The sequence below is a fragment of the Rhineura floridana genome, chromosome 9, assembly GCF_030035675.1.
Source record: "Rhineura floridana isolate rRhiFlo1 chromosome 9, rRhiFlo1.hap2, whole genome shotgun sequence".
Classification (NCBI taxonomy): domain Eukaryota; kingdom Metazoa; phylum Chordata; class Lepidosauria; order Squamata; family Rhineuridae; genus Rhineura; species Rhineura floridana.
This window is the reverse complement of record NC_084488.1, coordinates 102,179,079-102,202,874: the sequence shown is the minus strand read 5'-3', so window position 1 is coordinate 102,202,874 and position 23,796 is coordinate 102,179,079. Positions and strand designations below refer to the sequence as shown.

Below are 23,796 nucleotides of genomic sequence, written 5' to 3'. Positions count from 1 at the left end.
AATGGAATTTTTTCTGAATCCATTTGAACTATGCCTCTGCAATGTGCAGCTCATTTCCATAACGAAGGACCTCTGCTACTGCAGCTATCACTAGGCAAAGAAGGATGACTGCAGCAGGCTCACAAAGCACTATTGATAAGAGTTTGGACAGCACCATTTGTTAACGCAACAGCTTTCCTCATCAGCAGTGGAAACAAAGCAGCCTTTTGCGTAAATCACCCTGTGAATATTTTTGAAGTGTGTTTCCCTTTAACTGAATAATTTTCAGCAACGGCGTGAGAAGGGGAACATGTTTTATGATGTATAATGACATTTTTTAAAATGTATAGTTTGATGATGGATACATGAATTACCACACGCTCAGTGGGTAACTATGGATTTTCCATTACTTACAGTTTATTTGTTTTGTAGTTTTCCATGAAGGTTAGAAAAACCTGAGGAGCTTTTGACTGTGTTTTGTTGTCATCGAGAAGCATAATCCTTCCCAGCATCTCCTCTAGAGCTGGTCAGGTTATTCCTTGTGAATGCAGACTTACCCATTTGGGAATCATTTTTCATAAGTTTGGATGAACATGTTGCAGGCTCATGGTTGCTCATTTGCTGTCACTGTTTAGTCATTTTTCAAGACTGGTGATAGATCGGCTGAAGTCCCAGCTTCTCCTTTGGATGACTTAGACTTTTAACAGCATGAAAATAACCACTGGAAAAACAGTGAAAGATGATTGCCAACATGATGGACAACACTGCTATAGTGCAAATACAAGGCCACAATCCTCACAAGATTCTCCTGTGCGAGCCCACGTTGAAATGGACTATGCTTTTGCACAGATCTCATTCATTTTAGTGCAGCTTGCATGAAAGAATATTCCAGTAGATATGTCCTAGGTGAAGTATTATTTGCATAATGACTAGTGACGAGTTGGTTTTTTCCCCTTCCATAAATTGGCTCAGAATGAAGCAGAACTATTTCCCCCAAAGTTGAAAATAACACAAGTTTTTTTGTTCATGAGCCCATTTGACTTTGGAAGCTGGACTGACATTGTAGTTGCTGTGGAAAAACTACAACTTGCAAGGGCTGCTGGTGCTTTACACACAGAGAGAGAGAGAGAGAGAGAGAAAGAGAAAGAGAGAGAGAGAGAGAGAGTATGCTAGTGGTGCACGAGAGAGGAAAAGGAAGGGACAGATCTGATGTTTCTCCTCTCTTGCCATGGCTTGAGCACTGTGTAGTGAACTGGATAAGTATTTAAAAGGAAAGGGAAAGGAATTTGGAGGGCTGGGTGAGTGAGAGAGTGAGTGGGGATGTAAAGGATTAATCTGAGATGATTTTAATCATGCTTATATTTTAATCTGAGCCACAGAACAATTTGGATACTTGCAAAGCTCACTCAAAGACAATGTGAGTTTTCTAATCCCCTTTTGTTTATATTCAAGCCTCAATTTGGCAAACTTCACTGACATATCTAGTTAAGATTCCTCAAAAATATGTAAAATCTAATTTATTGGAGGAAGGCAAGTAGGCAAGCTGGTGGCTCAGCCGAGGGCCAAGCAGTTTCTAAGCAGTATGGCATTCGCAGAATGACAAATTACTCAAAGGAGCCAAACTGGAATCACAAGTTCTATAAAACTAGATGAGACCATATTTAAGTCCTTTGGTCACTTGATCTACTCGGCCAAAAGCAGCAGATGACCCACTGGTTTACAGCAGTGGTGACACTCTTCTGTCAAACAGTGGACATCAAGAATGGTTAGAGAGAGAGGTGTTTCAGCACCCTAGACAGGTCCCAAGGAACTTAGAGTTTGTCCCAACAAATAACCAGGTCTCACTGAAACCTTATATTCAAGTCACACCCAACTATATTTCCCAGAAATAACCTATTTCTGAGCAATGAAGAATGAAAGGACAGCGTTCCCTGTCCTGGAGTCAAGCACTTGTATCTTTCTGTCAGTTATCCCTTAGTGTGTTGCCCTCAGTGAGTGGAAACTGACGATCCTGAGAGTCTTGGTGGTGAGGGTGATGGATCTCTGGGAGGATTTGCCTTGGGGAGAGGTGCTGTCTCAGGGGCTCCCACCTTGGAGACGTCTAGTTCACAAAGCTCTTCAGCATTAGGTTTCAGCTTGGTGTCAGGACACACCAAGTCTGGCAGCTCTGCATCTTTCAACATTGGCTAGCCTAATTTCTCTGGTCCTTCTCCTTTTGTGTTAGTTTCCTGGTCATTGCTCATGGCTAGGGTCATGACAGATGTGACCATTATCCTCTCATTTCTCTAAGCACAGATTCTCTCAGCAGTAATATGATGTATCTCTGTTAGGCCCTGATTTCTTAAATAAATCAATGATCACCATGGCCATAGGCTCAAATATTTCAAATATTAAGGCGACTAGAACTTTGAAAGGTGGTGGTAAGAAATCAGGTGAGTTAGAGGAAGGAATTACTGACATGTCTTATATGTGCCACTATTGTATATTGCTATTCTCCGAGGAAGTAGATGTGGTGGAAAGTTAATGTTACAAATCTAGCAAAAATTATGTGTGTTTAGACTTATTGGATCTTATGTGCACAATTTACACTAATAATAATAATAATAATAACAATAATAGTAGCAATAACAATAATTTATAGCAATATATTAGATTCAGAGCACTTTACAAATGTTATCTTACTGTAATCCTTACAATTGTCATGTAAAGGAGGTGATAAATATTATACCCATATTGCATATGTTGAGCTGAGATTGAGGCCATCAAGTGCATTCATGGCAGAGGTGAGATTGAAGTCACCTCTGTGTATATCTCAATTTCTCAGCCACTGTGCTGTACCAATTCTCTTAAACACATTTAATTGAATTGTACCCATTCAACCTGGGGTGTGTGTATGTGTGGGAAATCTTAAATCCTCAGTTTGGGATATAGTATCTAAATCATAATATACCACCTAGTGATACCAATCATTGCATGACTGTTCCACTCCTTACTTTTTACCTGAAAAGTTCTTCCAACATTTCTGATAACTCCCCAGGACTGCAAGAGTAACCATATACAGTAATCTATTTCAGGGATTAAAGCAAGAGCATATATTTTTATGGTACACTTAAAATCAGGCACATTTGTAGCAGTTCAGATAATTGTGTTGTTTCTTAAATTGGCCTTGAAGTGCCAAAAAGACCTCTAACGGCACTGATTAGACTGAATTTAATTTCCTTGATTTAGACATTAAATAGAAGCTGCAATTAAGCATCACTATCTTTTGGAAGTATATTTTTAGAATGAGCATGCACTTTAGCAGCATTAAACCATTCTTCAGTGTTTAGCACTACTTCTAACTTGCTGAAGTATCTATGGCTAAATATAGAAATTGCATCCCTTGATTGCTAAAGAGAAGTCCACTCTCTTTCTTAGGCATCAGGTCATCTTTATATTTTGTTTAAACTCAGATCGGCAGGTTGCAGATAAATATAATCCATAATTTCCTAAACCCGTTGTTTTCAAACTCTCCATCTTAAAGGAACCCTTTCTACATCAGTTTGTTTTTGGAGGAATTTCAGGTTGTGATCTAGAGCAGGGGTTCCCAATGTGGTGTGCCCATAGACACAGTGGTGCCCTTGAAATGTTCTCCTGGTACCCACAAAGCCTCGGGCACCCACCACATTGTCCCCTTCATCATGAGGTGGCGAGGGTAGTTACTTTTTCCCCTTTGGAAAAGTACATAGAGCTAAAGGACAAAATTAGAATAGTGATGCTCTTGCTCACTTTCAGCTCTGTGTGTTTTTCAGTGTTCAGATTAATTCTATTGGACCCAGTGTTTACCTAAATATCTTGGGAAAGTGAAGTGTATGAGTACACACATACTGTTTCGCTTTCTCTGTGTGTGGAGTAGGGAGTGCTGATCTAGGGGAGAGGAATAGAAGTGACTACAGGAGATGATTGTTCAAAACTCCAAATGTGCCCATGGGCCTAAAAGAATTCTCACCCCCAATTCTAGGGTGTTCACTCCATGCAAGATATTGACCATACTTATTAGGTCTCTCAGTAAACTCATGTAAATTCAGAGTATGCTCTACAACACCTTCCTGGATCTCTGGATTGCAGGGGAAGTTTAGTAATGAATGACAAGCTGTCATTTTGATAGAATATCCCACCATTACTGATTCTTAGTGAAGAAGCCCTAATTGGCTTTACAAGGTACAGTAGGAGAGTTTGAAAACCACTCTCCTAAGCAAAGAGTTATTTATGTGAACAGTATAAACATATATGTTTCTTTTTTTAAAAAAAAGTAGTTTACCCTGGTTCTTCCTTTAAAAGCTCAGAACAATCTGCATGGGTTCCCTAGTGATCTTTAATCAGGGCCAAAATCAATTCCATCTAGCTTTAGGTTCTCCCAGACATTTATGAGGCAATTCAAATGGGACTAGGGATGTGCTAGAATTCTGTGTGCTACTCAGAATTAAGTCCTATTGAATCCCAGGTAAGTGGGCTAGAAAGATGGAGAAAACTAAATTTATTGTGGATGGCAAGATTAAATGCAGTTCATATACCTATCCTCCCAATATTTTTATTTTTATTTGCAGTATTACATTTGGCAACTGACTTTAGAGAACTGAAAAGCTGGCAGAAAATTCTAGATAATTTCATATGGATGGGTAAAAGGGCAAGAATTGATAACATGACCATGCAATCCACAAAACAGCTGGGAGGCCTAGATGTTTGTAATTGAAGAAAAATGTATTATGGAGCAGCTCAGTTAATTTAGCTGAGATTATGGGTTTTTTAGGAAGAGAATGAAGACCTATACAATCTTGAACAACTCCTTGTTGAATCTTTATTAGCCTCATTGATGTGGGCTCCAAGGAAAGAGAAAGGTCAGATGATGAAACATAGTATAATTCTGTTTCAAATATTAAAAACTTAGGCTAGATACAAATCCAGACTTAGTTCAAACACCTCCCTAATGGTGTCAGTCACAAGACATTATAGACTTAAAATGACAATGTAAGAGTCAGGTTTTAAGGAATGTGAGAAAAATTGTTTGACCTGAGTTGGAGATCTTATACAACATGGGAGGATATTAACATGACAAGAAATTGGTATAGGAACAGCTGGATGGCCACCACCTTGGTTCCAATATTTCTAAATTAGGAATTTCTTAGTGGAGTTGGGCCCCACATGAGGGTTAGGGGAAGAGGTGGTCAGGGAAAGGAATTTAAATAAGACAAAAAGATTATTGGCAGAGAACGACAGAAATCTAACAAATCTAAAGAGCAAGGATAATATCTCAAGAACAAGGTAGGAAAGAGAATTGGGGTTACCTATACCACCCAAACCATGGATTATGAATTAAGTTAATAAGATATCTTTAAGTCTCTCTATTAGGCAAGCCCAATATAAATTACTTTTGAGGTGGTACTTAACTCCTGCCAGATAAAATAAAATCTATGTGACTAATCGGTTTAAATGCTGGAGGTGCAATGCAGTAAATGCAAATTTAATATATATGTGGTAGGATTGCCCAATTGCTGGGAATTACTGGAGGATCATTGCTCAAATAATTTTGGGTATAATTGGACATATGATAAGACCAACTCTAATGTTAGTTTTGTTTAATGTAATTGTGGAAGATATTTCTTTGAATATGAAATCATTTGTATGTATTATGTGTACGGTGGAAAAGATTGTATTGGCAAGGCAATGAAAATCTCAACAGGCCCCAACAGAGCGAGAATATGATCAAATGTTTGGAAATGGCAGTGACGGACAAATTAACGGAGTTAATAAGAAGAAGAGAGGGAAGAATTGGAAATAATGACTTTGTGGAACAATGGAACAATTTTGTCAAATTTTGGAATTCCCAGCATGGCAATATATGACTGGAAAGATATTTGTTTATGTGATTACATTTCTTTTTTAAATGGTAGAGGCTATAGATGGCTGGATTGATGATGAGATGTATGGCATTATGTTATGCATTATGCTGTTTTATGGTTTGCTTTATGTTACTTTGTATAATAATAATTTTTTGTTAAAAAAAAGATTGCAGGCAATTGTGGGAATCCTATTTATTAAACCTGCTTTTAAAAAATGTAAACAGACACAGGAAAGCCTGAGCAGTGTCAGCACCATGCGGGTTGGAGAGGAGTTCTTTCTCTTCCTGCCACAATCCTGACAAAAATCACCTCTCTGAAGATGCTAAGGCCATTTCAAGGAAACCCTCCGTTGGCACCAGTGGGAGCTTTCCTTGAGATACAAACAGCTTCTGAGACAGCAACTTCTGAGAGGCAGGCAGAGAAAGAGCTAAACGTCTTCTCCTCAACAACCAAAGCCCTGATGCTGTAGAGGCTTCACTATAACTGATATATAAAACAATGCACATTAATTTCATTAATGTGACTGGCACCACATCTAATGTGGCCCTCAGGCAAAAGGGGTAAAGATATGGATGATAGGGATAAGGTGATGGGCCCTTGGGTTTTATCCAATGAAGTCACTGTGCTAGCAGAGCAATGTCTGCACAATGAAACTTCCCCTCCCTCTTCTCCTTCTCCCTACCCCCTGCATACCCCGAATAGGCTCTGGGGGTTGCCCTAACCCTCCAGAGCACATTGGGGAGGGGTATGAGGAGCATGCAGGGAGAGGGAGAAGAGGAAGGGGAAGTTCATTTGCAACTGTGCAATGGCTTCTTTGTATTGTATCTTTCTGTTCTCTCCCTCCAAGCCATTCCTTAGGTTGACTGCTTATGGGTAGTCAACAGAAATTGGAGACTCTTCTCCTACTACAGGGCTCAGCTTGGGAGTCTTTCCCTCATAGTCATGTTTTAAACAGTTCTCTTGGGTAGAGACTGACATACTTCTGTCATGGTAGCAAAATTTTCATTTTGATAAAGTATACTCTTTTAAAAAAATTAATGACATGTCTGTTTTTGTTATAATGAGATTTCCAGGCTCAATCCAATGACATGAAATCACTCGTAGGTTGCTTTGGATAACATATTGCCCTCTTCTCTGCAGGTGCTGCCTAACGAGAAACAGTTTTCAGAGCTCCGTAGGGTTACTCAGAATCTGGAACAACATGATGGGCAAAAGAGGATAGCAACCAGGAATAATTAAATCCCATTTCAAAATGAACTAGTGCCTAAAAATTCCTTCGCACAAATTAGCACTTTAGGACATGTCATGAGCATAGCTAAGGAAGAGTTCCAATGAATATTAAGTTAATGTGGCATTCAGGGGGTTGTTGCTTGACATGAGGCATAATACCTTTTTCCCAGTTAAGCCAAAATCTGTTTTGTCATCTTTCTGTATGCTAATTAGCATTTTGATGGGCTTTTGATGTTCCCAGATATCCGCGGAATACAAGAGTTTTTGGACAAAGTATCTCAGCAGGGAATGGATGTAGCACTGCAAAAAGTAGAGAACAACATCAATAAAATGATCACAGGGCTCTTTGCCACCTTGCGAATTGAGGAGCTGAACCGCTACCGGGATACATTGAGACGAGCCATTCTGGTAATGAACCCATCCACGGCCAAGTCTTTCATTGCAGAGGTAAGTGGAAGCACCAGTTGACTTTTATCTTCACCCTTAAACTTGGGTTTGTTTCTGGAATTATGAAAGTTTTAATGTAAGATTTCTCTCTTTAAAAAAAAAAGAAATTTTATTCCGTTGTGCCCTTTCATTTATACAGTTTGTTCTCCTTTTTGGACAATTATTGCCCCTCAAAGCAACATTTAATTCACTAAGTGATGCCCGATTTTAAAAAAGAGGCAACTACCATCAGTCTTTCAGAGACATACAGTATGGGGGAAGAGAAAAGGTAGAGGAGGGAGATCAGTTCTTTCCTTATTTCCTATTGCATTTATATCGCACCTTTCCTCCAAGGAGCTCACAGTGGCATAAATAGTTCTCCCATCTCCATTTTATCATCACAACAGCCCTGTGAGGTAGGTTAGGCTGAGAGGTAGTGACTGGCCCAGGATCACCCAATGAGTTTCATGGCCAAGCAGGGATTTGAACCCTGATCTCCCAGGTCTTAGTCCAACACTCTTACCACTTTGCCCCACTGGCTCTCAAGGCCAAAACAAAACAGTGAGGTATAAGTGGGCATTTATATCTAGTTGGGGCCAGGCTGATCTACCTCTGAGCTACAGAAGGGGCTGTAGCTCAGTGCAAGAGCATCTGCTTTGCTTGCAGGGGGTTGCAGGTTCAATGCTCAGCATCTCCAGGTAGAGCTGGGGATGCCCCCATCAGAAACCCTAGAGAGTTGTTGCCAGTCAATGTGGACAGTATTGAACTAGATGGACCAATGATCTGACGCAGGCATCTTCATAGGTTCCTTGCTGATGTTCTTGGCTGAGCAACATTTGTTAGCTCTTTTCCCTTTGGCCAGTGCCCTCTCCCCTTGTATCTTCAGTCCCATGGCAACTGGCAGTTGGACCTGAGTATTTTTTCAGAAAGCAAACTCCCTGCAGCTGCTCCTTCTCTGCTTGATGGATAGGGCCTGGTGGGTCTTTATCATGCCATGATGTTCTTCCTGAAAGACAGGACAAGCAGAAGTCTAGGGCCCTTGGTTGACCTGTGGCATTATTCAGCTCTGCAGTCCCTAGGAATGTTCTCCCATTGCAGCAGGTATTACTTACTTATTTATAATAAACTTCTTTTTTTAAAAAAAAAAAACTTCTAACATAGCACATTATGATGATGGAGTTTGTGTATGTTGGTATCCACAGGAGAATGTGCTTGTTCTCACAGGAGTAAAATGTTCAGAAACTGTAAGATAATTTGCTTCAAAACTCATTACTATTTATGGTTATTGTTTGGCTAATTACCTGCCTGTCTGATTTATTTCTTTACATTTATTTCACTGTTGTAGTTTATTGGCATGTTTCTTTTTAAAATATCAGGGTACCAAAAGAGGACCTTTTAAAAGTACTGTGTCCATAGTCTAGATTGTTTAATGGACTGAGGAGAAATGCTAACCCTGGCCTTTTGGATTAGAAACAAAGCAATGTGACTGCTGCATCTAGCTCCTCTTATGGGCCTTCATGAGTGAGGTCCCAGAACTGAAAGCTATCTACTAAGGACCAAAATGCAAGGTGTTACTGCTAGCATATAAAGCCTTTAACAGCTTGGGACCAGGTTACTTGTGAGACCGCCTTACCCCATATGTGACCACTCAAGCACTTCACTCTGAGAGACAGGAACTGCTGCAGGTGCCACATAATTCTCATTCTGCACTTGTAAGAAATCGTTCTTTTAGTGTGGCAGCACCTACTCTTTGGAACTCCCTGCCTATTGACAGCAGGCAGGTCCCTTTGCTGTGTTCCTTTCAGCACCTGCTTAAAACTCTTCTGTTTAGGCATGCCTTTTCAGGCACATAGATGTTGATCTGTTTTAGTTAGTAGTTGTTTTAAATATTTTAAATATTTTAATTACTTGTTTTTAACTGTTTTACTGCTAATTTTACCGTTTTTTTGTAAACCGCTTAGAGGTCTTTACATTCAAGTGGGCATAAATTTCGTCAAATAAAAACTAAAAATAAAAAATTGCATTAAAGAATCATTGATGCATTATATATACTGGCGAGAGTCCACCAGATGGTGAACATGTTTGAATTCTGTAGCATGGCCCAGTTTGCCATTGTGAGTAGTCTGGGGGTGCTCCTGGATCCATCTTTGTCACCAGGGGCCCAGGTGACCTCAATGGCTAGTAAGACAGCTTTGGCTGGTAAGACATCTGCAGCCATTTCTGGACCGGGATAGCCTGACCACTCTTGTCCATGCACTGCAAGCTGGATTATTGTAATTCACTGTATGTGGAGCTCCTCTTGCACTTAGTCTGGAAGCTGCAGCTGGTGCAAAATGCGGTGGCATAACTGCTCACTAGGGCAGGGTATCACCAACATGTCACTCCCCTGCTGAAAGAATTGCACTGGCTGCCCATTAGCTACCAGGCCAAGTTCAAGGTTCTGGTTTTGATGTACAAAGTCCTATACAAATTGGTACCAGGGTATCTAAAAGATTGTCTTACCCCTTATACACCCAGTTGATCACTGCGTTCTGCAGGTGAGGGCCTTCTGCATAGGATATCATATTATCAGGTGGTCTGTTCTCCACAACATAGGAAACGGACCTGTCATTGGCACCAACATTTTGGGATTCCTTCCCCTTAAATATTAAACAGGCACCATCTCTGTTATTTATTTATTTATTATATTATATTATTCTGTTATCTTTTTGGCACCTACTGAAGACCTTCCTGTTTCAACAAGCCTTTTAACAGACCTTATCCCAGTCTTATTGGTTTTAAAGATTTTTTTTAAAGATTATTTGTTTTAATATATTTTAAAGTCTGATTTTAAGGTGTTTTAGAGTGTTTTTAGGTTTTTTTGTATGCTGCCCTGGGCTCCTTCTGGGAGCAAGGGTGGGATATAAATTTAATAATAAATAAAGAATGACAATACAAAATACAGAAAATGCTCATCTAGCAACATGTTAATATGGGATAAGTTCTACCCACCCCACTAAAAGATGAACACCACCATCGAAGGCAACATTAATTAACCAAAGATGTGGCTAAACAGAAAAGTCTTAGTCTGGCACCTAAAATTCAAATGAATTCAAATGATAGCTTACAGCAAGAAGCAGCCACCTACAAGTGTTCCTCTGAACATAGGGACAATTTTAAAGGGGGTTGCCTGACTCAGTAGAGGCATTTATGGTAGTGGGCCCTGGCAGGATCCTGACATTTGCCTGACCATATCTTGTGCTGACATTGGGTCTGTTGTGGTCAGTTTACTGATGCACACTGCTTTGGAAGCTGTTACAAAACAGGGAATTTCACAATAAATGAATGTAGTATACAGTGCTGTGCAGAGGCTTTAGCAATGTGTGATGAAGGGGAGTAGCTCAGGCAGTGATTCTTAATGTGGTGATAGAGATGCGACAAATGCACATATTTTGTGCAAATGCAATTGCTGGATTCAAAATGACCAAATACAAATCCCCCCTCTCCACGCTTGCTTAAGATTAAAAAACAAACTACTCTGTGCACTTGTGAGAGTAGCAGACACTAATGCTAATTTCTATTGTATTATCCTTTGTCTAGGCAATCTCATTTATTCTTAAGTACCAAAACAGAGAAATTGAAACCATATATAACTGTGTTTGACATTGCCACTATTAACAATGCATGATTATTATTTTCTTTGCTCATTCACCTTTTGAACTTGCAAAATTGAAATATTTAGTGACTCTCTTCCTGTGATCCCAGAGTCTGTGTATTAAAGAATTTAAACAAGGTCTATTGCAACCTTCAGAAGTGAATAACTACTTAATAAACTTGTGAAATATACAGTTGAAACGATGCTTAAAAAAATAAAGAACAGTCAGGTGAGGCAGAAATAGGGGGAAGGAGTATATCCTAATTCATTCCAAATTATGTTTGTGGAATAGAGTGTAAGTGCATATATTAGGAACAATTTAAAATGCTTTTCAGGATTATAGTATTTACATTTTCCATTGTGTTTGCCATAGTTCATGTAGTTAGAATAACAAACTACCTGCATAGAATACTGATCACACATAATGAAATGAAATGTGTCCAATTTATAATGTTCCATGTTAAAAAAAAAAAGTTGAATTTATTTATTTATATGCTATCATGTCCATTTATTTTAGAATGATTGCATTGGGAGGAGGGCCAAACACACCATAATTTCTGCTTCTCTCATAACACAGTTTTTTAAAAATACAACTTCCTAACAATTAAGCCCAGTTTCTGTTCTTCTCCCTGTTGGTGGTGGTGGTGGGTGGGGATCATGATGATGATGATGATGATAAAACTTCTGGGAGTGATTGGCTCATTTCTCTGCCTATCACAGATGGACTGTGCAGTCAGGTTTTAATTGTTCTGATTCTAAAGGTTACCGCCTGCCAGATCCCACATAAGGACAGAACAAAGCAATTAGGAGTGCCAAAGCAAAGACCAATAAGTTCAGCTGGGGCCTAGACAATAAATAACCAGGAATCTTAGAGCATAGGCCAAAGAGAGTCTAGGAGAGTAGAATGGAAGCAGGAAGTAATCAAAAGCAATTTCTGCCTGCTTTTTCCATTCTACTGGAAGCATTTTGCCCACACCTGAAGACTCCACAACAAATGACTGAAAAACTGTTTGCATATAAATGTTTGTGCAGCCCAGTTACTGCATCACTCTAAAATCCATGCATCTCCAACAGACTGCTTATTAGAAATAACTTCCTTCAAAATATTTTGCTGGTGAATTGCTCACATTAGTGTTTCAAGCCCTAAATGACTCAGACCCCAAATATCTGAAAGACCATCTCTTTCTCTACAGACCCTGAGGGGCCCCTCTTGGTAATTCTGTTGCCCACAAAAGTCCAGGGTTGTGGCAGCCCAGGAGAGGGCATTCTCTGTGGCAGCCTCTAAGGCCACGTCCATACCAGACCTTTATTTCTCTTTAAACAGCCATGGCTTCCCCCAAAGAATCCTGGGTAGTGTAGTTTGTGAATGGTGCTGAGAGTTGTTAGGAGACTCCAGTTCTCCTCACAGAGCTCCAGTGACCAGAGTGGTTTAACAGTCAGTCCCTCCTCCCAGATATTTCTGGGAGATTGGCCAGAATTTATCCTGCTGTATTCTGATGTATATTTTGTTCTTTTGACCCCTTTATAGGTCAGTCTAGATTCACCTCTCACAAATTGGCTTTTAAGGAAACAGCAGTAGTGAGTTGTCACCTCCATGAGCTTGCAGAATAGGATGAAGCACAATTCTGAAATGGGGTGCTGGACATTGATTAGAATAATAGAATCGTAGAGTTGGAAGGGACCTATAAGACCACTGAGTCCAACCCCCTGCTCAATGCAGGTATTCAAATTAAAGCATATCCAACAGGTGGCTTTCCAGCTGTCTCTTGAATGTCTCCAGTGTTGGAGAGCCCACCGCATCCCTAGGTAATCAGTTCCATTGTTGTATCGCTCTGACAGTTAGGATGTTTTTCTTGATGTTCAGTCAAAATCTGGCTTCCTACAGCTTGAACCCATTATTCCATGTCCTGCACTCCAGGACAATCAAGAAGAGATACTGGCCCTCCTCTGTGTGGCAACCTTTCAAGTACTTGAAGAGTGGTATCATATGTCCCCTCAGTCTTCTCTTCTCAAGGCTAAACATGCCCAGTCCATTCCATCTCTCCGCATAGGGCTTTGTTTCCAGCCCCCTGGTCATCCTTGTTGCCCTCCTCTGAACCTGTTCCAGTTTGTCTGCATCCTTCTTAAAGTGCATTGTCCAGAACTGGATGCAGTACTCAAGAGGAGGCCTAACCAGTGCAAACAGAGGGGAACTAATACTTCATGTGATTTGGAAAGTATACTTCTGTTAATGCAGCGTAAGATAGCATTTGCCTTTTTTGCAGCTACTTTGCACTGTTGGTTAATATTCACCTTGCTATCAACAACAATCCCAAGATCCTTCTCGCAAGTAGTATTACTGAGGCAAGTATCCCCCATCTTATAACTGGATTTGGTTTCTTTTTCCTAGATGTAGAACTTTGCGCTTATCCCTGTTAAATTTCATTCTGTTGTTTTCAGCCCAGTGCTTCAGCCTATCAAGATCCCTTTGAATTTTGCTTCTGTCTTCTGGGATATTAGCTATCCTTCCCAATTTTGTATCATCTGCAAATATGATAAGCATTTCCTGCACTTCCTAATCCAAGTCACTAATAACAATGTTGAAGAGAACTGGGCCCAGGACTGAGCCCTGTGATACCCCTCCTCCCCCCAGTTTGAGAAGGAACCATTGATAAGCATTCTTTGAGTACGATTCTGTAGCCAACTATGGATCCACCTGGTAGTTGTTCCATCCAGCCCACATTTAGCTAGGTCTCTAATCAGAATATCATGGGGCATTTTGTCAAAAGCTTTGCTGAAGTCGAGATATATTATGTCCACAGCATTCCCAAAATCTACCAGGGAGGTTACCCAATCACAAAATGAGATAAGATTAGTCTGGCAGGATTTGTTCTTGATAAATCCCTGTTGGCTTCTAGTAAATAATTCAATAATCTCCAAAAGACCAAAAGACCCACCTGTGGAGAAAGCTGCCTTTTGATCCTCTGTTCTGGCCTTCCCTCTTTCTAATCTGGAGGCATGCTTGAAGAGTGACGCATATAGAAAGCAACTTAGGTAGTGGGATCCACTTAGTGCAGGTGATAATGTTATAGGTGACTGTTGAAAGGGTTTTTTTTGGGGGGGGGGACAATTCTACCAGGGGTACTTTCATTGGGACTTAATAGCATAAATGCCAAGGAATGGAGCATAAGAACACAAAAAAAGAAAACAGCCTATCTCATCCAGCATACTGTTTCCCAGTTTGGAAACCAGATGCCTATAGGAAGCCCACATGCAGGTAGCGAGTGCAATAGCACTCTCCTTCTGTTGTTCCCCAGCCACTGGTATTCAGAGATGTTCTGCCTCTGATACTGGAGGTACCATATAACCATATAGCATTTGATCACCTCTGTGAATGTATTAATCTCCTCGTAATACTATCTAAGTTGGTGGCCATGTTCAGCAACATTGATTGCCAACTAACAGAAGCCTGCATTCCGTCCCGCTTTTTTTGAGCCTGTTTTCATTACAACACTTGTCCTAAAGCTAAACAAAACAATTAACGAACATTTAAGTACAGAGACACAAGATGTTTGCTCATAGTCCGTCACTGGATGAACATCTGGCTAGAGATGTTGTTCTTCTGTGCAATATTCTCCCAATTCTGCCAATCCATGCATTTCATTGCTGCAGTGGCATGGGAGCTGCTTTCTCAGTAGCAAGCTTCACATGGAAAGCAGCTACCTTGTTTGCCCTACTCATGTGGTCCTTTGTTAGAGGAGTGTGGGAAATATCTGCGAGAAAGTTGCTCTCACACTATCTTGATAACATATTTGTGGGGCCCTAAATTATATCCTCTATTTTGTTCTCACATTCTGCAGAATTCTTCTGCATTGTCCATAACATCAGCACCATAAAGCTTCCTGAAGCTGCTGTTGGATCAACACAGAAATTACTGTGTTCTTTTGGGGGGAGAGGGGAGAGAATCAAGAACCTAGGTATTTTTTTCAGAGAGCTAAGAAGAATTATTATAGTCTCAGACCCTTTTTCCTGCCCCCTGAGAAACTAACAAATGACACTTTTTAAATTTAAATGATATATAGCCCACCCTTGATCAGTGCCGATAGGCGCATACACACAATAGGACACAAAACAATATAACTTGTAAATACCATCAGTAAGACAAAAAGCTATTCTCAAAAGCACTGGCAAACAAAGACAATGAAAAACAGCTAAACAGAGGAGAAGGCTAAAATAGCCACTCATTAAAAGGCAAGGCAGAGTATATAGGTGGGTCTTCACATGGTGCCAACATACTTGTAGGAGGAAGATGTTCCACAAACAAGGGGCCATCATGGAGAAGGCTCTATCTCACAACTCCCCTAGCAATGGAATGTGAAGAAGTGCCCGCTCCTCTAATCTTAAAATTAGAGCAAATTGATATAGGAGAGCTGTTCCTTTATTACTTCCTATGTGGAGGGGGGAAAGAACCCCTTGGCAGAACGTACGGGAGATAGCTTTCAGCCCTCTTCCATTTTGCTCATACAGGTTCTTCTAATCATTCCATCATTCCATTCATTCCAAAAGACCCTGTTCTGCTGGAATATGAGTAGAAGGTGAAGATCACCCAGTCAAGGGTCATCCATGTATGATTTTTAATTTAAAAAAATGATCTACTCCAAACAAATCTGTGCTCCTAATTACTATGCAGATTAAATATCAATGTTAATTTATTTTTTTATATCTGAAGCATATTTGATTGAATTGATTGATCTAGAGCTGTAATACCATTCAGATGGTTCCTTTGGCTGAATTAAATGAGAGAACCAAGAAAGCATTGATTTCTTTTAAAATTCTAAATATTGGCAAAACATAGACAGTGTCATCAGGGCACAATCCTCTGGGACATTCTCCCACCTAAGCTCTACTGAAAATAATGTGAACTGGATTGGAGGGTCAAACATGTGACGGAACATTCACCCTTTTTTTAAAAAAATGCCTGACTAAAGCTTTTTAATAATAATAATAATAATAATAATAATATCCTGCCCTTCCTCCCAGTAGAAGCCCAGGGCAGCAAACAAAAACATTGAAAACACTCTAAAACATAATAAAAACAGACTTTAAAATATATTAAAACAAAACATCTATGAAAACATGTTAAAAATATTTAAAAACATATTTTTTAAAAAAGCTTTAGAAACATCTTAAAAATTCCAACACAGACACAGACTGGGATAAGGTCTCTATTTAAAAGGCTTGTTTGTTTGTTTGTTTGTTTATTATTTGATTTCTATACCGCCCTTCCTCCCAGGAGGAGCTCTTGTTGAAAGAGGAAGGTTTTCAGTAGGTGCCAGAAAAAGATAACAGAGATGAAGCCTGTCTAATATTTAAGGGGAGGGAATTCCAAAGGGTAGATGCCACTACACTAAAGGTCCGCTTCCTGTGTTGTGCAGAATGGACCTCCTGATAAGATGGTATCTGCAGGAAGCCCTCACCTGCAGAGTGGAATGATCTACTGGTTATATAAGTGCTAAGACGATCTTTCAGGTATCCTGGTCTGAAGCTGTGTAGGGCTTTGTACACCAAAACCAGCATCTTGAACTTAGCCTGGTAGCTAATTCTACTGCTTTAGAGGTGATCTTCTGATGGGAATTTTAAATAGCTGTTAAAAATCTCTGTCAGAGCCAAAGTACATATTATGCCAGATATCAGTAGATGATTGCTTGACTTTACATAATATTATATATATATATGATACAACTGCCTCTCTGTCTCTCTCTGTCTCTCTCTGTCTCTCTCTCTCTCTCTCTCTGTGTGTGTGTGTGTGTGAGAGAGAGAGAGAGAGAGAGAGAGAGAGAGCTACTTTGATAGTTGAAGCCCTTTTCCAATTCATTTTTCCAATCTTAATTCATTCCCTGAAATCTTCTATTTGCTTAACAGATTGGAAAATATATGCCCCTATATATCATGCCTGAATTTGCCCTCAAAGAGATTGCAGGACAATTTAGAACATGGAAATTATGTTTATGTGTGTGTGTACGGATGTTTAAATCCCATCTCTATACTAGAATAGGTTGGCACTACTGCTCAGTTTGTGAAAGTAAAATGATTTTACTCAAAAAGCAAATCCATTTTAGTTCTTCTAACCCCAAAATTGGCCTTAAAGGTGCCTAACACAAAAGTTCCCAGATCTATTTGCCTGCAGTTTGGCAGATTTCTTACCCAGGACAATTTTCAGAGCAATTGCCCATAAAAAAACTAGATAAAATTTAAGTGATTCCTTTGAAAAACTGTAATAGCTGCCTTTGTTTGACCTGTCAGTCACAACAAAGCTCTCCCCACATCCCTGCCCACATTGGTGCTTCATCTCCCTTCCCCCATCATCTCATCCTGGTGTTATGACATTATAGTAAGCTTAGAGACATTATGTTTGCTTTCAGCAGTCGCTTAATTGCAGCATTTTTTTTAAAAAAAAATGTGGATCGTTAAGGCACCACAAAGTGCTTCAAGGCTTCAGCTTCAACTTGTTCCACTTTGAAAAGATCCTTCTTAAAGAAGCCCTCCTTGGATCCCCAAGTTTTGAACAACTTTCGCCCAATTTCAAATTTACCATTCTTGGGCAAGGTCATTGAGCGAGTGGTGGCTAATCAGCTGTCGGCACACTTGGATGAAACGGATTATTTAGATCCATACCAATCGGGTTTCAGGACTGGACATGGAACTGAAACAGCCTTGGTCGCTCTGGTGGATGATATGAGGAGGGCATTAGATAGGGGAGAATTCACCTTTCTTGTCCTCCTCGATCTCTCAGCAGCTTTTGATACTGTTGACCACAGTATCCTTCTACATCGCCTGGAGGGATTGGGAATAGGAGGCACTGTACTGCAGTGGTTCCGCTCCTTTCTCTCCGATAGGCATCAACAAGTAGCATTGGGGGAAGAGGTTTCAGACCCTTGGCCTCTCAATTGTGGTGTGCCACAGGGCTCTATCCTCTTTCCCATGCTATTTAATATCTATATGAAGCCGCTGGGGACAATCATTAGGAGATTTGGGCTGCAGTGTCACCAATATGCGGATGACACTCAGCTCTATCTCTCGTTTAAATCCTCACCAGAGTTGGCTGTGGAGACCATGTCCAAGTGCCTGGAATCCGTGAGTGGATGGATGGGAAGGAACAGGTTGAAACTGAATCCCAATAAGACCGAGGTGCTACTCGTGGGGGACAAGGGAAGGTTGGGAGATATTGACTTGATGTTCGATGGGGTGAAACTGCCCCTAAAGGACCAGGTCCGCAGCCTTGGGGTTGTTCTGGATTCCAAGCTGTCCATGGAGGCTCAGATCTCGGCAGTGAGCCGGGCAGCTTGGTATCAATTACACCTCATACGTAGACTGCAACCCTACCTTCCTGTTCATCAGCTCCCATTGGTGGTACATGCCCTGGTCACCTCTCGTTTGGATTACTGTAATGCGCTCTACGTGGGGCTACCCTTGAAAATGGTCCAGAAACTACAACTTATACAAAATGCGGTGGCTCGACTACTTACAAATTGTCGTCGCCGGGAGCACATCACTCCAGTGTTGTTCAATCTGCACTGGCTTCCAGTTGTTTTCCAGGCCCAATTCAAGGTGTTGGTATTAACCTTTAAATCCGTACACGGTCTCGGCCCAGTTTATCTGATGGAGCGCCTCCAATGCCACCAATTATGCCTCCCGACAAGATCAGCCACACAGGGCCTTCTCTCAGTCCTGCCAACTAAAACAGCTAGGTTGGTGGGGATTAGAGAGAGGGCATTCTCAGTGGCGGCCCCCACTCTCTGGAACTCCCTCCCGTATGATCTCCGGCATGCCCCTTCCCTGAATGTATTCTGCCAGGCCTTGAAGACCTGGCTTTTCAGACAGGCCTTCGGGACTTCCGGGGAGGGTTAATCTCTATGACTAATTGCCTATTACTCTGAACTGTCATTGTTTTATAATTTTTATCGTTTGTATTGTATTATAATGATGTATTTTATTGTAACTGAGTTGTACGTCGCCTAGAGTGGCCACTGGCCAGATAGGCGACACATAAATTAAATTATTATTATTATTATTATTATTCACCTCTAAAAAGCCAAAAATCCCTCTGAGGCACACTGCTTCACCTCAAGATTTGTTCAAAACCAATGCACACCCCTATATTGTATCAACCCACTTAGCTCATGTTAGCAGTATCACACTCTCTCATGATTTGACATTAATCCACATATTTTTTAGTAAAACAACATTGTCAACAAGTTAAAAGCCTTATGATAGGGCAATGAATTAGAAAAATTCAATGTTAAAGACAAACAATTGAAAAAAGAAACTGAAAGAAACAACCCAAATGGATGATTCAAGTTTCCTCCAGTTACAAATAAAACTTTGATGAAAGTAACTTCCCACAAGCTCCAATTTAAGCCCAGACTTTCAGAAATGATATGGTTGGCATCTTGGAGATGCTCAAAGGAATGAGAGCCTTTCATGTGTGATCTCCTTAATACAGAGTTCATGTTCGAAATGCCCGGATATGTATGAACAAAGAGAGATAATGCATCCTGAGAGTCCTTCCAGCTTTCACAACAGGATACATTTCCCCCCTTAAATAAATACTGTAGAGCTGACCTTTGGGGTGTGAGTGGGTGATGGGGAGGGGTGTGTATTAGGTGATATAGGTTCCTGAATGCAGACACAAAACTGGTTAAAGCACAGAACTTTGTCCAAAAAGAGATCATAGAAATTTTCAAACCATGAAATTTTGTCATTATTGTAAGCGGCTGTGGGGCAAAAAGTTAAGAATGTTGAACTGACTGGTTTGGCAGCTGGGAATTGCTCGTGTTGTCAGTTCTGTTAGCTTGTCCAGTTTCTGGGTGCCAACCCAACCCAGCATCTGAGGCTTCCTCAGGGAGTAGGCCAGACTGGATGGCTGAAGCCAGCAGTTCTTCTCTGGCTTTGATTTGAATTCAAGCTGGAGAAGAATCTGGGGGGTTGTGCATTCCTCTCTTTAAAGTGGGCTTTAACAGTAGCCCCCAAAGTTCTTTTCCAAGTCTTGCTTGTGAGACCTTTGCTGGCATCTTTGAAGAACACAGAAAACATGGGCCAGTTAATGCAACCTGCAGAAGTAAGCACTAAAGTTTAGCCTGGTCTTAAGGCTATAGATGACAAGTTACAGATCCATAAGGTGTGTGTATGTGACCTTTGTGTGTGAGTGTGAGTGTGAGTGAGAGAGAGTGTGAGTGAGAGTGAGTGAGTGAGTGAGTGAGTGAGAGAGTGAGTGAGAGAGTGAGTGAGTGAGTGAGAGATGTGAGAGTGTGTGAGAGAGAGAGTGAGAGTGTGAGTGAGTGAGAGAGTGAGTGAGTGAGAGAGTGAGTGAAAGAGAGTGAGAGAGTGAGAGAGACTCATTTTCCAACATATTGGAATGGTCAGTTGGAAAAAGACCAAGCTGAACTTTTTTCCCTGGTGTACTATTTTGTTTGTTTAATGTTCATGGGGAGTTGTTGGGTGTTTTTTCCCCTCCATGGTGGGAGTATTTGATCTCCTGCTTGCAACCTGAAATGGTACAGTCCAAAAAAAGGCTTTAGTATTTGATCATGTTGATAGTACGAACAGGCTTTCAGAGTGCAAACAGAGCTAAAGATTACAAGCAATTCTACAGGTAGCCTTCAGTACTATTCCCCCCTCATTCCAAATCCATTTGACATCAGTGTTAACCAGAAAGGAAGAATGAAATCTGGAGAGCACCTGGGGTGTAAAACCAATTACCCATCACAACCTCTGGTCACACCTGAAAAGCATGAATGGAGTCACTGTAAAACATCCTGCTCTTCTTGGCCATTTCCCGCAGAGGAGCAAACAGCACATGCTGATGAAGTATAGCAAGGACTGCTAAAAGATCCAAAACTCAGCATGGACACATCACATCTATCGTTTTCAGGTGGAGATCATTGAGCAAAAGTAATTGCATTCTTCATGCAGGACTTGGTCAAAGGCAAACCAACAGAGAATTGAGAAATTAAAAGAGTATTTGTGTTACCAGAGTGATTTAAACATACATGCACATTCCAGTTCTTTTGCGGTTCAGGCAAAAATAAAAGAAAAAAAGAAATAGACTGTCAGATGAATTCTGGTTTCATCTTCCAAAATACTTTTCCACTCCTTGCTTTCAATTATATTAACAATTCCAAAGTGTTGAAGTGGCATTGCAGCTCTGTTAATTTTTTGTTAGCAGTACATAATAGAAAAGGGTAGGTGACTGGGAAGCATGTTCCAGTACGAAGAGAGAAATTCCATTGGTGTAATCTCTTAACTTTTGAAACCGCTCATGTACCAACATTATTATTCCCCTTCCCCAATATTTGTGATATGCCCAATAGATTAATATCAGTAACTGAAGGATAGTTTATGTGCTTCTTTTCCAAAGCCAATAGTATAAAAGAGACAGAAGAACAGCATTGCCCTAGGTAGCATAACATAAATTGAAATTGGCAGCAAGAGAAACACTTCCTTTGAATAAGAATGTCCATTTCTCACTAGCTACAGTCAGTAGTCTGGTTGCTGGGAAACAGCAATTTCTAAGTAACAGGAAACCTTTCTGGAGAATATTGTCAGACAGACACATGGTATCTGCCCAGGACAATGAGAACATGACTTTAATTTATTGATTACAGTCATATTTCACTTTTTCTCCAAAGAAGCAACATACTCCCCCATCCATGTTATTCTCACAACAACCCTGTGAGGTTGATAATCTAAGAGCTAGTGGTTTGGCCAAGGTTACCCAGTGAGCTTCATGGCTATGGGTGGTATTCAATGCTAGTCCTATTCAGAGTAGATCCATTTAAATTAATGGACATGATAAACTTAGGTTTCAGTGGGTCTACTCTGATTAGGAGCAGCACTGAATACCACTCTATGGGTTGCATTCAGCTAAACTCTGATATGCACTGAGTGCACTGATACATGTCTGGATATAATAAATGAGTGTAGTTTTAGTGTGGTTTTTCAACCTTGCAGAATTAAGTATGCAAAGCTTGTCTTGAACTCTGACACCTTTCTCCCAAATTTCATTTTTCAACTTTCCTGTGCTTTCATCAACATGTTTCATTTTAATCCTAAATTCATGTCAATTTTCTTTTTGACTGGGCGATAAAACATTAAATATATGCGTACAGCTTCATCTCATTGTTCCATTTTTAAATACTAAACATAAAACATACATAGCAAGGTACCTCAGCTGCCTTATACTGAGTCTGATCATTGGTCCATCCAGCTCAGTATTGACCACACTGACTGGCAGTGGTTCCCCAGGGCTTGAGGCTGGGGACATTCCCAGCCCCACCTGAAAATGCTATAGATTGAACCTGGGACCTTCTGCATGCAAAGCAGATGCTCTATCACTGAACTATGCCCTACCACCAATCTCCTTCCAAACATTTTCTTCCAAATAATTCTTTGTAAATCCTGATACAAATTGGTCTGACCTACACCTCCTGGATTAATATGCCAGTGGGAAAATAGTTGTCCATTGGATTTTGCACTTCTCCAAATGCAGCAACACAGTTCTTGGCTCAAAATATGTGGCAAAATGCAGTATATTTTAAAAATGTGTATTTGAGCTAAAATATGTTAAAATGTGTATTTTGAGAGAACATATTTTCAAATATATATATTTTAATGTGAATTTTTGTGCAGATTTTTTTAGGAAAGAAGCAGATTAATGAGGAAAGATGGCACAGCATGTTTATGAATAAACACATATGAATGTGACAGACACTGGATAGTGATTTGCCCATTTCTACAAATTATATACATGCATTTGCAAAACATATTCTATTACCAAACCCTGAAGGCAAATAAGAATCATTAAGGGGAAACTCTTTCAAAATGTGTATATAGTATCCATTAACACTTGAAAAATAAGCACGTTTTCCAATGTTATAAAAATGTGTGTAATTAATCCTTTTAATGGGCACATATTTGTAAGCCAAGGTTATTAAAATGTGTCTAGGGTTTATAAAAGAAGTTATTAACAGGACCTTGAAAGTACTATAGACAATCATAAGTTATGACTTAGTAAAATGTGACAAAATAAGGCTTGTATTTGAAAGTGAGTAGAAATTAGAAAACTATATTATGTTATGTTTATGAAGAAATAATTATTTCTTTCTTGTTTCTTTTTTAAATAACCTTATTTCCAACATTAAGGGACGGCAAGGAAGCATACCAAAAAGAATAGTCTGAAATAATTTACATTTCGGCATATATTATATAATTAAAACAAATGTTTTCATGATGACCATTCAATCATTACAATGGTTTGGTTCACTAGAAATGCCTAGCCTCAGTATAGGTTCCCTGTTCCATATGTTCTGCCACACTGAGGTTTCTAGATTGTGGTTACAATGGGGTAGCTGTCCACCAGTGATTGTTGGTCCATTAGGGCAAATGGGTCACTGCCCCACCAACCTCAGTCTATCCCAGCTAACCCGCACTTGCCTGCCTTCTTGCATACATCCAATCAAGGGAGTGGTCCTTCCTCCTTCTTAGGGTCAAAATTGACATCACAGAACTCAGTAGGGAAGAGGATGTGGAAAAACTAGAATGCGTTGGCTATGTCCGTCATTGGCTCTGACTCTACATCCTGTTGGCCTCCCTGTCTTCCAGTCTACCAAT

At 40.2% G+C, this 23,796-nt stretch overlaps 1 protein-coding gene across 1 annotated transcript in view; it reads left to right on the top strand.

Annotated features, from left to right (window-relative positions):
• Positions 1-23,796, top strand: part of GRID2 (glutamate ionotropic receptor delta type subunit 2) — an 887,701-nt gene that overhangs the window by 458,563 nt on the left and 405,342 nt on the right. Inside the window, exon 3 of the mRNA XM_061583023.1 lies at positions 7,330-7,535. Coding sequence (XP_061439007.1) covers positions 7,330-7,535 — 206 coding nt within the window. The remainder of the gene's footprint in view (positions 1-7,329; positions 7,536-23,796) is intronic.